General features: G+C 38.8%; 1 protein-coding gene across 2 annotated transcripts in view; it reads right to left on the reverse strand.

Moving 5' to 3' along the window:
- The window catches only part of MCTP1 (multiple C2 and transmembrane domain containing 1), a 197,444-nt gene that overhangs the window by 109,937 nt on the left and 69,829 nt on the right, over nucleotides 1-17,678 (reverse strand). For both annotated transcript variants that reach the window (XM_007425963.4, XM_088130050.1), the window contains 2 exons: nucleotides 12,710-12,840; nucleotides 2,156-2,342 (listed from right to left, as the gene is read on the reverse strand). In XM_007425963.4, coding sequence (XP_007426025.2) covers nucleotides 2,156-2,342; nucleotides 12,710-12,840 — 318 coding nt within the window. The remainder of the gene's footprint in view (nucleotides 1-2,155; nucleotides 2,343-12,709; nucleotides 12,841-17,678) is intronic.

A 17,678-nucleotide genomic window follows, 5' to 3' on the forward strand; every position in this document is an offset into this window, starting at 1 on the left:
CATGGTGGAAAATAAGTATTTGGTCACCTACAAACAAGCAAGATGTCTGGCTCTCACAGACCTGTAACTACTTCTTTAAGAGGCCCCTCTGTCCTCCACTCGTTACCTGTAGTAATGGCACCTGTTTGACCTTGTTATCAGTATAAAAGACACCTGCCCACAACCTTAAACAGTCACACTCCAAACTCCACTGTGGCCAAGATCAAAGAGCTGTCGAAGGACACCAGAAACAAAATTGTAGACCTGCACCAGGCTGGGAAGACTGAATCTGCAATAGGCAAGCAGCTTGGTGTGAAGAAATCAACTGTGGGAGCAATAATTAAAAAATGGAAGACATACAAGACCACTGATAATCTCCCTTGATCAGGGGCTCCATGCAAGATCTCACCCCGTAGGGTCAAAATGATCACAAGAACGGTGAGCAAAAATCCCAGAACCACATGGGGGGACCTAGTGAATGACCTGCAGAGAGCTGGGACCAAAGTAACAAAGGCTACCATCAGTAACACACTATGCTGCCAGGGACTCAAATCCTGCAGTGCCAGATGTGTCCCCCTGCTTAAGCCAGTACATGTCTGGGCCCGTCTGAAGTTTGCTAGAGAGCATTTGGATGATCCAGAAGAGGATTGGGAGAATGTCATATGGTCAGATGAAACCAAAGTAGAATGTTTTGGTCTAAACTCAACTTGTGGTGTTTGGAGGAGAGAGAATACTGAGTTGCATCCAAAGAACACCATACCTACTGTGAAGCATGGGGGTGGAAACATCATGCTTTGGGGCTGTTTTTCTGCAAAGGGACCAGGACGACTGATCCGTGTAAAGGAAAGAATGAATGGGGCCATGTATCGTGAGATTTTGAGTGAACACCTCCTTCCATCAGCAAGGGCACTGAAGATGAAACGTGGCTGGGTCTTTCAGCATGACAATGATCCCAAACACACCACCCGGGCAACGAAGGAGTGGCTTCGTAAGAAGCATTTCAAGGTCCTGGAGTGGCCTAGCCAGTCTCCAGATCTCAACCCCATGGAAAACCTTTGGAGGGAGTTGAAAGTCCGTATTGCCCAGCAACAGCCCCAAAACATCACTGCTCTGGAGGAGATCTGCATGGAGGAATGGGCCAAAATACCAGCAACAGTGTGTGAAAACCTTTTGAAGACTTACGGAAAATGTTTGACCTCTGTCATTGCAAACAAAGGATATATAACAAAGTATTGAGATGAACTTTTGATATTGGCCAAATACTTATTTTCCCCCATGATTTGCAAATAAATTCTTTAAAAATCAGACGACGTGATTTTCTGGATTTTTTTCCCCATTCTGTCTCTCATAGTTGAGGTATACCTATGATGAAAATTACAGGCCTCTCTCATCTTTTTAAGTGGGAGAACTTGCACAATTGGTGGCTGACTAAATATTTTTTTGCCCCACTGTATATTAGATTTCTAAACCACTACAAACGTGTGATTCTAACAGAACAAATCCCAGAAGGAAGGGACTTTGTTTTAAATAATGACAAAGTTGATCCATATATAAAATTGAATTCTTCAGCTACTTAAAGACCTTACTTGTTGGAAAAATTCAGTAAGGAAATGTGTAAATTATAACAAGAAGTTAACTTTTCAGTGGGAAAATAAGTAAATATACATAGTCACTAAAAATAAACAGAATAATCTTTATCTACAACAGCTAGTACAGCTGTCTACAACAGCTAGTACAGATGAGAGTTATAGTCCTAAATAGATAGAGTGAGCAACAGGCTGAAGGAGGAGGAGACAACTAAGGCTGCCATACTAAACTGACATTCTAAGAAAAGTGACTTCAACAACTTTTAGTACTTTTAGGTTGATTTTTTATTCATACTGTTTCTCTTGGGGGTGGGGGTACTACCCTGGAAGGAGCAGATCTGTGACTTGTGGGGTCTTTTGGACACCTGGCCACTGTGAGTAGTGGAAGCTGTGGCCAGAAGGACCTCATCCCCTATTTTTACCATCTGGTAAACTATATTGTATAGTTTTATTGTTAGCTACTGGGAGCTGGACTATTACAGTAGCATATAAGCCAAGTAAGTAGGCAAGCAAGCAAGTTTTCCTTTTACGTTTCACTGTTTATCACTATAATCTTATGCAAATAAAAGTAAGAAAAAGGTACTGCATACATATCTCTTTAGGATTTCTTTCTGTTCCTTTGGGTCTTCCAAGGCATTCATTGAGAGGTCAGAGATGCTGACTGCAGCTGAAGCAGTCAAAGTAACCAGCAATACCAGATGCCCTTCGCCTTCCTCCAGAGGCAGCTCTAGCTTATGAGTTTGCTCTTTGCTTAGGGTTGACAGGTCAACCTGGCACCTAGAAACAAACATTTCAATTAGCATGTCACTCTGTTCACAACAGTGCTGTGGAATGCTGTGAACTCAAAATAAACCATATTATATTTACTTCTCATTTTCAGGAGGAATTCTTCAAATTCAGCTATTTCATCATTCAGCAAAGCATTTTATAGAGTCATACCCCTGCTTATGAAGCTGAAATGCTAGGAAGCAGAAAACTAGAAATGAAATGTGCTTTTATCTTTCTTGTATGATAACTTTTAAAAATTCATAGCAGAGAATCCAATATATTGCTAATGTTGACCAAACTGCTTTTGTTGACTGAGCAGCAAACAGATGAACTTCCCCTCTTCACCACAGTCTATTATTATATGTTCTAAAAACTGCTCTAGATAGTAGGGGACCCCCAATCCAGATTTGGGAGGGAAGCAGAGAAATAGAAAGTCTCATTGGTCAAACAGATTTCAATACATGTAATGTTGGCATCTAACCAGAAATGTAACTGAAATCTATCAAACCCTGGTTCAGAATACAATTCATAACATTTGGCTGCACACTCAACACTTTTTTCTACAATCACAATTTATACTGATACACCTCCACCCATGGAGGTGGGAAAACAGATAGAGCTCTAGAGGTACTTCCCAACCAGCACCTAGTAAGTCTGAAAGGAAAATCATAAGCATATTTTGTGCTCCAGATATCAGTATCCTATGAACAACATAATCTCAATATGGAGTAGGATGTAGGGAGAAAAAAACCCACCAACTTTCTATGAAAAAACTGGTTACTTATCCGTAACTACAGCTCTTTGAGTTGTCATCTGAGAATTCATATATACAGGGATCTGACATTGTGTAGGAAAGCGTTTGGGTAGCAGCCTAATGCATATTTGGGTTTACTAAGACATTTACTACTATAAATCTTAATTTATTCAACAGCCAAAGGGATCCCTGAAACCAAAGGTAAAAGAATCTCCTGAACAGCGCGAGGGGTGGAGTATGTGAATTCACAGACAACCATTCCAAGAGCCATAGTTACAGGTAACTAGTTCATCTTCATCTCTGTGAATCACATGTATCACCTTGCCTGGTAGGTTGGTTCAGGTGATCAGGAGCCAAGCAAACAAGACCACTCAGCTGAATGCTGCATTCCCTCCAAATCATATACTTGGTCTATGCTTGGGACCAAGTTACTCCTCTACAGAATTCCTGAAGGAGAGTTTGCCCAAGTGCTGCAACAGAAGCAGATACAGCTCTAGTGGCATGCCTTTGGATACTCTCAAGGCAAAAAAGGTGCACCAATTAAGAGCAGAAGAAAACAATATTAGTTACCCACTGGGAAGACACTTATTAGCCACTTTTTTGGGGGGGGGTGCCTTCGAGTCAGTGTTGACTCCTAGTGAGTGCCTGGATAAGTCCCTACATGTCAGATTCAGCCCAAGAACAATCGTGAAACAGTCCAGTTGAGTTGTTCCTTTATTTGCTTATACCATATAGACAGAAACTTGCTAGACAAAATCTATACTACTGAAACTAGTGGATATGCCCTGGGAGATTTGAAGGAGTGGCTATCCTGAACCTCTTATGCTTCCCATGGACTGTGTTGTCTTTTGTCTGCTCTCCCTTCCTGGAATGCACCCCCTCCTTCCTGATAGCCTTGCTCTCTGTTGCTATCCACCACATCATCCTCCCCTTTGTAGATACATTCCATCATGCTACAGTTTTCCTGGCAAGATTTCAGAAGTGGTTTGCCCTTGGCTGCTTCCTAGGGCTGAGAGAGTGACTGACCCAAGGTCACCAAGCTGGCTGTGTGCCTAGGTGGGACTAGAACTCACGGTCTCCTGGTTTCCAGCCTGGTGCATTAACCACTATACCAAACTGTGTAGTGGTTTCTATTAGCCACTGCTGAAGTTTTACTCCAGAAAGCTACAGTAGATAGGTAAGAAAGAGTGCTAAGAACATAATATCCTGATTCATGTGAAATTCAGAAATTATCATAGGAGAAAAGGATTGGTGAAGGCAAAGAACAATAGTATTATTGTGATCGCTGAATAGAGTGCTGTGTTCTGGAACTGGCAGAATTTCCGTTCCAGAAATAAGAGCAGCAACTGCCCTGCCAAGGAAGACCAAAGTTCATTTGTCCCTATAGTGGTTCCTATATTGTACTCCCAGTATCATTAGTCTTGTTAAATAGAGCCTCACCCTTGACCTAGACTAGTATCAATTGCCCTGGAACAGAGGAAAATTGCACCAAACAGCCCAGCAGGTTTGCCTTGCCAGCCTGTGGCTTTGTAGCCCTTTATGGCCCACCAATTAAGATGCTGGAAAAAGGATCCATGAAGGAAATACCCATAGACAGCATGTTCAAAGGCAGGATGATATTTTCCTTCTGGCCTGTTTGGTAAAGGGTTGATAATGGTATAAGATTCTTCTCCAGCCTTGAAAGAGAGGCCACTGATTAGCATCCCTGAAGTTTGCAGAAAGTAAAACAAACCTGTGTGAAACTATTTCAACTTTCTGCCTAAGCATGAAAGAGCATTCTTTTATTTCTGTAGCCTCAAATGCTGATTTCCAAATGACCAAATATTTGCAGTTTAATGCTGGTCTGCCTAAGTTCCAGAATATCTTGAGTCACTTTAATAGGAACTCAGCCTGGCTACCTAAAAATGAAGTCAACTATAGGAAAGTAACCCTATTCCAATACCATTCCTTATTAATATTTTATCTAAACAGGAGAGAATCCACTCCTATCTATCTTGTATCCACAATGTTTAGCGAGATATAAAGTCAACTCTTGCAGTCATACAAAGGTAGACTTTCAAAAAAAGGAATGCAAATTTATCTCTTTTGTACGAATTTTTAGTATACAAATTTCCTTATGTATAACCATAGTTCAACATACTTGTAAGACTATGTGTACGGTTCAAATGCAGAAGGGGGCTAGCATCATTTTCTGAACTGAATAAGTGACTCTTTGCTAAAACATCTCTGCCATTAAATGAACAGGGTTGATGGAAAATTGATGCAGCAAAGTCCAAGACACATTTCAAGGCCTCAGTTAATAATTATTATTAAATTAAGTTGGACAAAATGATGCAATCCCTTTCTCACTATAGAAATAACTGTCAAAAAGTTGAACTGAGATGACATGGAACATGTGTGTGTGAGCACACACACACACATACCAGTAATGCAAAGAAATTATGACGTTATCAAAATTCTACACTGTGTTCTGCACAGAGCTTATATATTCTGAAAAGGATGGTGAAAATCATTCAGCAGGAATAGCTTGATGTAAAAATATAAGCAAACATTATTTTGAAATGAACATATTAGTTTCATACTAATAACTAGCAGTATAAATGCTGATATATTGGAGTAAAATAATGCCAACCCAGTAACACTGCACAACATGAGATTTGTTAACTTGTTTCCTCATCACACTCTCTCCTGGATATATGTATTAGAGCTGGCAGCAGCCAATTTGGCCAGATTATTTTTATGTGTTAAAGATGCAACAGTAACAGAGTTTTATGAGCTGATTATTGTAAAAGTGGCAGCCAAGATCGTCTTCAGTAGCAAAGAAAAAGAAAAAGTTAAGATAATTGTTAACAAAACAGTGAAAGAAAGGAAAATGATACTGGTGAGATAATCCACTAACAAAAATGCCTGTCATCAGAAGAGGCTTCAACTTATCTAATAGTAAGTGTAATTTTGAATTAATAGATTTTCTTTTGGAAGTATAATTGGAAAAATAGGAAGTAAAATATAAAGCGATTACAGTACATAACTGAGAGAAATCAACCATGGGACTGTAATTTTATATGCCAAGAAAGAGAAGAATTAAGAAAATCTATATTAAGATTTATAGTTACTTAGTTAAGTATATAGTTAAGATTTATGTTATTTAACTTATTCATAAGGATGAGTCACTAAGCAGAAGGTTGGCCTAAATGGCCTAACTGGCCTCTTTTGCTTCTGTGCTACTAGAGAAATGAGCAATGAGGCAGACAAATTTGGAGGATTGTAGCTTTCCAAATATCCTCTCACAGAATGGAGAAATCATTGTACTGTAGTTGTGGATTTAGATTCACAATTTTAAATAGTCTCCCTTTGATTTGAAAGATGAAATTCTGGATTTCCAAATGACAAGCTAGCATGGTTTGGAATAAGCGGAGGCAACGTTGCACAGCCACGAATGAAGGACCAGTGGGTAGACCAGTCCCACGGAACCTCTCTGGATAAGGAGAGGATGGGAGATTGCCCACTTGTATTCTGGATGGCTGCTCCTCGAGAGGAGGCCACAGGATATTCTCTTTCACATTTGTCATTTTTTCTTTAACATCTTTTGGGCATAGCCTATCCATAGACGCAGACATCATTGTTGATATTGTAGCTACTAAAAATGAGACCACATAGACAATCTTGGGTGCCCCAAGGATGGCACATATAACAAGTTTGCTGTGGGACCTATATTGGGTCCCATTTTGCTTCCAGCTCCAATTCAAGGTGTTGGGTTATTACCTTTAAAGCCCTACGTGGCATGGGTCCAGGCTACCTGAGGGACCATCTCACCCACATCACATCAACCTACCCCACCTGGTCAGGAAGATAAAGCAAGTTACAGACCCTATCAGTGAGAGAATGTCAGCTGGTGGGGCCCAGGAGTAGAGCCTTCTCTGCCATTGCCCCACCTTCTGGAATATTTCCCCCCCAGAGGTGTGGCAGGCCCCTACCCTCTTGGGCTTTCTGGAAAGAACTAACGACCTGGCTCTGCCACCTTGCGTGGGGCAACAAGAGTTTTAACCAACCCTGGGGGTGGCTGGCACCCTGATGACACTCTCTGAGCCTAATACTCTCTAGTTACCATCAATCTTTGAAATGTACTTATTATTTATTTAGGACTACTATTATATTGCATTTTTAATTAATATTTATCTTTTCTGTAAACCACCCAGAGTCGCTTTTTAATGAGATGGGCGGGGACAAATTTGATATATAAATAAAAAATAAAAAATATTTCCTAGAATATTTCAAATGTCATACCATTTTCTGTCATTTTGTCTCAATGCTGACCAATGACAAAAGGCAAACCTGTCTTTCTCTCTCTCTCTTTTCCTTTTATGCCTGGAATCTTTAGTCCAATGTAATGTCCAATTTCTGAAATCATAAAGTCTCAAATTTCTGTTATGACTTAAGGTAGACTAAACAATTCAGTTCCCACGAAGGTGCTGTTTGTTTATATAATTATTTCCAAAATCTTACAGCAAAAGTTCTAATATTCCAAATTTGTCTGGTCTCTTAATTCATTTCTAACTTTCTTGGATTAAAGTCTTATTTAGCTTTTTGCTGTTTGTTTCAAATTCTTTAAATTCTTAAGCTTATACTTAATTTTTCTTTTATTCTGGAATGAAGGTAAATTCACCAGGTGGCTTTCAAATTTGTCATTTTGAAGATCTGTAATAGCCTTAAGACAGTTAGATAGGTAATTTCCAAAAGTGATTAGAAACTGAAATTAGTGAACCCAATATCCTTTAAAAGGCTCCACTACTGTTGAGAGCATGATAGCTCCCCTTCTTCTCCTGGAGCTCAAACCCAAGGGCAGAGATTGGGGGGAGATATGCGGGTGGATGCAGTTGGAGGCAGTCCTTTACCTTACTGAGGCTCAAGGCTGGGAGGGACCAAACTTGGAATGACTTGGATTGGGGTGGGTCCTCAGTCTTTCCTCAGTAGTCATTTTCACTAATTGTTGACAGGAAGGGAGAGATTGTGCCCATAAACCCTTGTACGTACATAAACGTAAACGTACGAACAACGTACATACAACGTACGTACAACGTATGTACAACATACATTTCAACCCCAGGCTCTGCAGGTGAAGCTATCAGTGTAGTAACCCAATGTCTGGAAGGTGTCTAGGTCTGGATGAGGAGGAAAAGACTATGACTGAATCCTGACATGCAGCCTGAGTGGCTGCGGCTGTTTGGTCCCCCTGGGCTGGGGACATTTTCATCACTGGTCTTTGATGAGGTTGAACTTCCCCATTCAACACTGGTGTGCAACCTGGGGGCCTTTCTGGACTCACAGATATTGCTCCTGAGCAGGTAGCAGCTGTGGGTCTTGCACGGGTTCATCTTGTGTACCAGTTGCACCCTTTTCTCGACTGGGAGGCCCTTCAGATGATCACTCACACCCTGGTCACCTCATGACTGGACTACTGCAATCCACTGTACATGGAACTACACTTGAAGTACACCCTGAAGCTACAGCTGGTTGAAAATGAAGCAATATGAGCAGTAATAGGCACTTCTCATTATGCCCATGTATCATCTCTGCTACGCAAGCTGCACTGGTTACCAGTCAGCTTCCAGGTGCAATTCAGTGTGCTGGTCATCACCTATAAAGCCCTTCATAGCATAGAGCCTGGTTATCAGTGGGACCACCTATCTCCAATCATTTTTGCCTGCCCAATACATTCAGGCAGAGTGAGTTTGCTCCAGGTACCCTCAATTAAAAGTTTTCACCTTGTGGGACAGAGGAAGTGTGCATTCTCTGCTGCTGCCCCTGCCCTCTGGAACAGCATCCCACCAGAGATACCTATGGCACCCACTCCTGGGATTCTGGAAGGCCCTTAAGATCTGGCTTTGTTCCCAGAGCTGGGGTCAATGTGTTGTGGAGCCCGTCATGTTTGTTTTTTGTTATTGTTGTTGTTAGCCCAGGCTGCTGGGTTTTGCTATCATGTATTTAATTGTTTTAATTGTATATTTGGATGTTGTAAGCTGCCTAGAGCCTTTTGGAGTAGCCAGCCATAATAAATTTTAATAATAATAGTAAGAATAATGAAATAGAAAATTAAATGTTTATATAGCAACTTTTCTTCAAGTTCACTAAATCTTTCACAGGGACCAACAGTTCTTTTATGATGTCAGAGATGGATGGCTTACATAAGAATGAGTGTAAGGTAGTCCTACTGCCCTTAACTCTTGCAGATCCTGCCAGTAGATCATGTTCAAAAAGATCATTTATTAACCATTTTGCTGTTGCATCAGGCAGTCCTGCATGCTAGCTTTCCAGAAAAAGGAAAGCTAGAAGCAGGCCTGTTTTGCACATTATTCACAATTCCTGTAATTCCTCACTGACAACAAACTGTTAATGGGCAAAGCCCTAACCTAGGCGTGCAATACAGATAACAAACTCAGGCAAAGCCCTTGAGGTGTTAAGCTGGTTCAAGCCAAGAGTTCAAAAGGTGAAACACACTTTGAACAGATCCCCTATCATATCTTATGGCAAATGCCCTGAATACGTTTTTCATAGTTTCCTCTGCATGCAGACATAACAGGGAGCTCTGTTATGCTAAGCTCCCTTAAGCATATATATGCCATGGGTTCACATGTGAAACATGATGCCAAACAGGAAGAGGTCACCACAGATAGAAAACAACATCTTCCTCTTCTCCTACAGCTGTGCTCTAAAGTGGGTAAGATAATGCACATAATGGTGTGAGATTACACTGAAAGTCTTAGAATTTATAAATTGGTATGTGTATCAAAGCTTGCTAACTACTATATTGTGCATTACTACTTTACTTTGCTGGGATACTTATGATTCTTTTTGTTAAGATGTCACTAAAAAAAAAGTAAAATTCTTCTGCCCTCTAATGAAATTTGTCTTGTGACTTTTTTCTCTGCATGAGCATTAACTATATCATACATTGAAGAAAATAGAAACCAATAGAAACCAAAGCCCATTAGGTCCCACAGTAAGCGTCTACCCTCAGTTATACAATTTGTTGGTTGATATCAACAGAATACCCTAGTCCTCAGTAATCACTTAAAGTGGGGATGGAGGAATATTGTTCACCTTAACCTGACAATCCAGCAGGTCCAAGTTAAGCTCACAATTACTGCTTATCATTTTCATATATACACCTTGAGTTGCTACTCCCTTTGGGGATAAACAACATTTATGCAGAGTGCAGAAAAGGAGTAATAAACAATAAAAGCATGCAATAAAAAAGAAAGGAAACACAGTTAAAGCTAATTTACAAGAACACCATTCAATGCAGAACACCAAAATCTCAATTCCCAACCTCATGGAGCCTTAGCCTCACCACCTATTTTCAATTTAACAACTGTGTATAACAACAAGTCACCAGAACATCTATGGGATCCCCCATCTCATGTGCATAGCAGAAATAGTCATGTAACACTAGAACAAAATCAAATCCCAAACATGCATCAGACATTTCAATGACACATTTGTCATCCTAAAAGAAAATCAAATCGGAAGCACACTTCAAACACTTAATTTCACATGCCCAGGGATCAAATTCACCAAAGAGACTAAGAAAGAAAAGAAACTCCCATTCCTTGACATCCTTATCACCAACAGAACAACAGCTACCCAAGTTTACAGAAAAATAAACCCTGAACACATTTTAAATTTCTTCAGTAACCATCCCACAGCTCACAAAATCAGCTACCTAAGTACTGCAGCTCATTAACACTCAGAAAGGGAGAACTTAACTACAGTATAGTCTCGTTTAACCGACCTTCGCTTATCCGACATTCCGTCTTATCCGATGCCCCTAAAAAAAACACAACACGACGCATAAATCGGCGACGAGAAAAGTGTGCCGCTTGTTTGCGAGCGTGAGTGTACTCTTTCTTGTTGCTCCTGACGGTGCGGCGCCGCAACGCAAAAATCGATTGCAACAGGCGCAGCGGATCGTGTTTTTTTTTCTTTTTTAACCGCACTCAATCGTTACTGTGTGTTATCTGACATTTTCGCTTATCCAACGTTCTGCCGGCCTGTTTATGTCGGATAAGCGAGACTGTACTGTACCTCCAAAATATATTCAAGAAAAACAACTACCCCCAGTTTCATTTTAAAAATTACCTAGGAATCAAAACAAAGAACAGATAGAGCCCCCTCCAAGAACTACTATAACATTCCCATACATAAAAAATGCATCAGAACACACCAGTAGACTACTCCAACCACTAGGCATCACAGTAGCCCAACAACCCACAAAAGCATTACAAACCAAAAGACTGCACACCCTACCAAGACACAACTAATGTCATATACAAAATTATTTGTATATGGATTGCAACTACTACTACATAGGACAAATAGGGTGCCAACTGCATCTAACAGTTAAGGAATATAAAACTGCAATAAAAAAACAAGACTGAAAACACAAAACAGCTACCATGCCCTTAAAACTAATCACATATTCGACAGGGAAAATATTGAAGTTGTAAGTTGTTAGGATAAAGCAAAAACAGTAAGTCGCATAAGTTGATTACTGAAGCAGCCTGCCAAACACCTGAAAACTAAATACACTAAAAAAAAAAATTATTGGAACAGCTAAAAGCTGCTTCTCAATGCATAATGAAAAATAACCTAATGTACTACATGAAAATTAAATTCATGGCAAATAAGAGGACATTCCAGAGTTTTATAGATATATAAATAATAGGAAATGATTTTTTATGAAATTCTAACTCAACAGCTTTACAGTTTAAGCTACTACAATTTTCTCTTCAAAATTTTAACTATTCTTTAGGTTCTATCCTAAGCAACTATACTATGAATTTTTAGATCACAGACTATAATCTGAAGTCATGTCACCTTTTGGACTGTTAGCAGAAGCTCTGGGGAATGAGGAATGGAACTAATTTTCTCAGGCCCCACGAATGCAGAAGTCTCTCTCCAAAATACAATTGCAGAGACTGTAAGTAACCAGTACTTGCAGAGCAGCCAGCCATACCATACTTTCTCTGCTAGCATTCAAATCAGGTTCTGTCTTGTTTAATAAACCAAGTTAATATCAGCTACAGCTTAACATTTAGACACAATATCAATATGTCAATATGTATGTATACCTAATGTCAGTTACTAGCTTGAGTATTTGAATCTGAAATTTCCTAATAACAATGCCTCTAAAGATATGTAGAAGTTTTATAAGGAGTTCTTGGTTAACTTGATCAAATAATACATACTCATCTTTACAGAAATTGACATTTCCCTCATCCAAAATCATATTCAAGCTTCTGATGCTGATCATTCTGTTTTACCCTCACATGTGATGCTCTATATATAGACAGACAGATAGCACTGTATAGTCAATAATTGAGTTAAACTTCTTGTGCCCTGATTCTTTTGAAATTCAATTTTGAAAAGGGATGTCTTTTGGTTGGTAAGATCTGCCATCAATAAATCAATAAAACTATTTCCCTACATTGACAAAAAGAATTAGGGAATATCTAAATTTATTTCCTCTTTTAAATACCAAAAGTTTACTTCAGGCAATTCAAAATTATACTTTCTCTTTTTATTCAAAGCTCATTCTCATAATACAAGTTATTTGTAGACAAACCTGCCAATAAAATCATCCTTTTTGCCAGCATCTTTGTCCCACACTGTAATATCAATAATTCCGCCTCGTTCCTCATACAGATGTAAGTCAAATTGTTCTCTCCACCTGGGATTCAAAGTTTTTGACATTATCTGGAGAGAAAAAAAAATTACTGAGTTATGATGTTTTTTATCTTCAAGAACAGCAAAATATTATTTTATTTTAAAAGTTACTCATTTACCTTAGTTTTTTATTTAAATATTATTTCTCTCCTGGATAGTAGGAAATACATTTGTCCAGATGTATTAAAATGTTCACTGAGAAATATGCTAAAATCTTCTCAAAACACAAAAAAGCTCTATGAAAACTGTAATATCAGGCATATTATTACTTCAGTATATTTGCCTTTTATAACAAAAAAACTGGTGTACTGAGTTTCTAGTTTGTTTCTCCTTTAAACTCTTGAAATAGATTAATTTTTTTCTCGCTTATGAAACACAGTGAGAAGAAACAGATGTTATGCCTTTTTCAATCTGACATTTATAAAAAATTAATTTCTTTTCTCAGTATATTATTTCCTTTTTGAAAAATAAAACTATAATAAAAAGAGCTGAATTATTAAAAACAAACATCTTCAAAACAAATAAATATTACATAAAAAGAAAACAGGACATTCTTCATCCAATTCTCAGAAACTACATAAAATATACTATTTAATTTACTACTCAAGAGTTTTTATTCCTGGGAAGAAATAATTTGACCAAAATAGAATCTGAGGCAGGAGCAGAGCTCAGTGGTACAACACACACTTGTTACGTAGAGAAAATTCAAGGTTCAAGTTTTTGTACCCACAGTAGAGCTAGAAATGACATGTCCAAAACCCCAGAAGGTTTCTCTGAGTCACTGTAAATAGCTCCTGAATTGAGAAAGAATAAGAAAGACTTCTTTACCTAAATAATACAAATCCTCTATTTATTCCACATAGCCAATAAGGATCAGGCTTCTTCCCATCAATATTATGTATGAAAATAGTATATAACATAAGGGTCCTTGGCAAGAAACCTACAAAATTTGTGTGTATGAAAATATTCAATCAGCATTTATGCTCATTTAATATGCATACACGCACACAGACACAGACACACACACACGTCAGACAAATAATACAAAATTACATTTTGGCCATAAGAAAAATTAGAAATTCCATAATGGGCAAGTCATAAAAAACTGTATAAACTTTCACACAACATAGTCAACACAAGACACCACAACCAAAAAAAGTTGGAAGGAAAGGGAAAAAGTGGCCACTATAGGTAGTCCTCAGTTAACAACCATTCGTTCAGTGACCATTCAAATTTACAACGGCACTAAACAAGGAGACTTATGGCCAGTCCTCAAAGCTGCAGCCTTTGCAGCGTCCCCATCGTCACATGATCATGATTCAAGAGCTTGGTGACTGGCTTGCACTTCCCACGGTTGCAGCATCCTGTGGTCCCATGATCACCATTTACGACCTTTACTGCTGGCTTCCAACAAGCAAAGTCAGTGGGGAAGCCAGCAGGAGGTCACATATGGCAATAATGTGACATCACATGTAACAACAACGTGGGATTTGCCTAGCAACTACAACTGGAACTGCCATCGTAAATTGGTGTGCTCATGTGACATCATGCTTTATGACTGTCCTGGTGCCAATTACTGATGTTAACTAAGGACTACCTGTATTTAAAATATGCATGGCATCTACAATATGAAGGTAAAATGTAGGAGGATATTGTACACAGACTAATCAATCTCTATAGGGTGCTGTCAAAGTTTCAGGACTCTCCTCAGGAAAAAAAAAATGGTTCGATCTTCATTTTTGTAAAACATAAAATTTTGCAAAATAAAAAAAAAAGTGAAATCAGATACAGTGGGGCAAAAAAGTATTTAGTCAGCCACCAATTGTGCAAGTTCTCCCACTTAAAAAGATGAGAGAGGCCTGTAATTTTCATCATAGGTATACCTCAACTATGAGAGACAGAATGGAGAAAAAAATCCAGAAAATCCAGAAACAGTAGTTCAGTTCAGTTTCACTTTATTACAGTCTTAGAACAGTACAAGAAGTTTGTTCATAAGTGACCTGTGATCACTTATAAAACTGAGAAATCTTTAGATAACATCTAATGCACATTTAGAATACATATATAAAGCAACCTGGCACAAAGCCATAGGTAGAATTCAGACAAAGCACTCTATGTCTAAGATATAAGTAAGGTAGTATCTGAAATTTACCTACAATATAACATCTAAAATTAAAAATTTGATGACATCTAAAATGTAATCATATCTAAAATTAAATGGAATTTAATAATATCTAGACTTATATAAAATACATCTATATAGCAGGAGCTTGCCCTATTAAGGACTAGCAGATCTAATGGTAGAATTTAATACAGTGACCAAAACAAACAAAAATCTACATAAGGACCTTGTTTAAACTGGTAGCTGTCAAATAACAGTAATAAAATATTACAAATTCTGATAATTTTTTTATCATACTTTTGAGCCACATTCTAAAGGTACCTGATAATGCAAACTAAAACACTAATTGACTATAATCCATTACTGCAAAACCTTTCAGCTAGCTTCCTATCCGATGTTGGCGGATATTTATTGCCGCCGCGCAGAACCTGGCTACCTGCACTGTAACACAAGGCCGATCATCCATAAGAAGCATTTGAAGGTGATCTGATTCTTGACAGCCAGGCTGCTTACTGATCAAGGGAGCAAGCAATTTACTCTGTGGAACTTGGTAGAAGGTACAATGGAGGAGAATATGACCCATATCTTCCACTTCCTTGGCATCACAAGGACAAAGCCTTGCAGCTAACGGAATTTTTTTATATTTGCCATCCAGCACCGCTGAAGGAAGAGCATGACAACAAGCTAAGGAGAATGCTTTCCGATGACTGGGGAGCTCGAGCTGCGCTAGGTATCTGGCAGCAGTGACCGTAAACTTGCAGCATGACGGGGATAAAAAGGATGGAACCTTCCCTAAATCTGCTTGTCGTTCTATATCCTCTGTCCTTTGCTCTATGGCCATTCTTGCCTGCTCATGTTCCATTGCTAATCCCAGCCGTAGAACAGCCTAACTTAGAGAGGTTGAGCTCGATGTCCTTTTTCCACAAGGATTGAAATTTATCCTGAAAATTAAGTGGAGCTAAGCCCTGCAGATAATATTTTATTTTTAGCCAGAAATTCAGCGAGGCTAGGTGCACTTTCTATTCATCCTTTATCGTGCCTGTTTCCAAGCATAGTTGTGCATTGCAGACACATCTGGGCACTTGCAGAATCACCCTTATGAATTTAGCTTGTACTCTTTTCAGGTATATCATACTTGATAAATCAGAAAATAAAGGTCAGAATCTACTGAACCTCTTGTTCAATCTATTAGACATACCAAAAATACTACTTTGGATATCTTTTGGAACTTATTTAGTATTTCATTTATTTACAAATTGTCTGGCTTGCATGAAGACAAGCACAAATGCAGCTAGAATTTTTTATTTTATTTTATTCCAGAAAATGATAGCAATGTATAGGTAGTCCCCAGTTTAAGAATGACTTCTGTTCCCAAGATTTGTCCTTAAGTCAAATTTGTATGTAAGCCAGAACAGTCTTATTGTATAATACCATATAAGTAGTATCGTGTAATGAACTCAAACCATTGTGTATTTAACTCAAATCATCATGTATTTAACTCAAATTTTGCTACAATAGGCTCCGTTCTTAACTATGAATCGTCCTTAAATTGGGCATTCTTAACCCAGTGACTACCTGTAGTACAGTTGAGAGTTTCTGAGCAAGCAGGAATGGTGGTTCCCACTCAAATTTCAAATACCTTTGTGCTTTCTTGCAGTACCACCAGCTCAGAAGAAGAAAACTGGGTTTCCTCTTCTCTCTAGCTCACAGTGTCTACTGGTAAGGGATACTTGTTTACATTCTCTGCATTCTTGTTCTTCCAATCAAATCAGTCCCTCAAGTTAGGTTGAAATTTTCTAACTGAGATCTGACACTAATATTTTGCTGTAACACAGGCTCACAGTTTAAATATTCATGTAGGTAGGTCCAAATGCCCCACAGGGCTCTGGAACATCGTTTCCAATGTGCAATTGCATACCATTTTTAAAATTCAAGGAGGTTTCAACAAAAGAATACAATGTTATAATCATATGAGAATATTTGCTATTTAAAAGAGAAAAAGATTCCCATTACATATATAAAAACATGTGGATAGTGTAACAGCATATTTGAGAGCAAATATCCAGAGACCAGCTAAGTGAAATGGAGGGATTCATAACATGCCTACTGTTTTTCAGATTAGGAGCCAGTAAGTTCATAGAATCATACAAATCATGGGATTAGGCAGGGACCCTTGAGATCTTCTAGACCCATCCCCTGCCCAAAGCAGAAATCTTCAGACCATCTCAAGCAGACATCCAACATTTGTTTGAAGACCTCCAATGATGGAGCACCCATGATTCCAGAAGGCAAGCTGTTCTGCTGCTTAATAACTCTCACGGTCAGGAAATTCCTCCTTATTTTGAATTTGGATTTCTCTCTGTAAAGCTTCCACCCTTTGGTTGTTGTCCTACCTTCAGACATATGGAAAGCAAATCAACATGCTCTTCCCTGTGACAGCCCTTTAAATATTGGAAGACTACTATCATGCTGTGATGGAAGGGATGAGCGGGGAGGATTCTGGAATGGAGCTTCAAGGTTACAGGGAGGGGGGAGAGACATTCCAAGGAAAGCATCTCCTCAGCCCCCAGATGGACTGTGTGACAGTCAAGAGGAGGAGACTGTCCCCCCCAAGGGCATGGTGGTTACAGTTGCTATTGTTGGGGGATTAGAGTTAGTCTGGCGTGATTCTGTCTATTAGGTGCAAGCTAATAAAGAAGCTGAGCTGAATTCTGGACTGTCTTGTGGTGATTCTTGGGCTGAACCT

The sequence above is a fragment of the Python bivittatus genome, unplaced genomic scaffold, assembly GCF_059951505.1.
Source record: "Python bivittatus isolate LINGU-HERP-01145 unplaced genomic scaffold, Pbiv_v1 ctg000850_np1212, whole genome shotgun sequence".
Lineage (NCBI taxonomy): Eukaryota > Metazoa > Chordata > Lepidosauria > Squamata > Pythonidae > Python > Python bivittatus.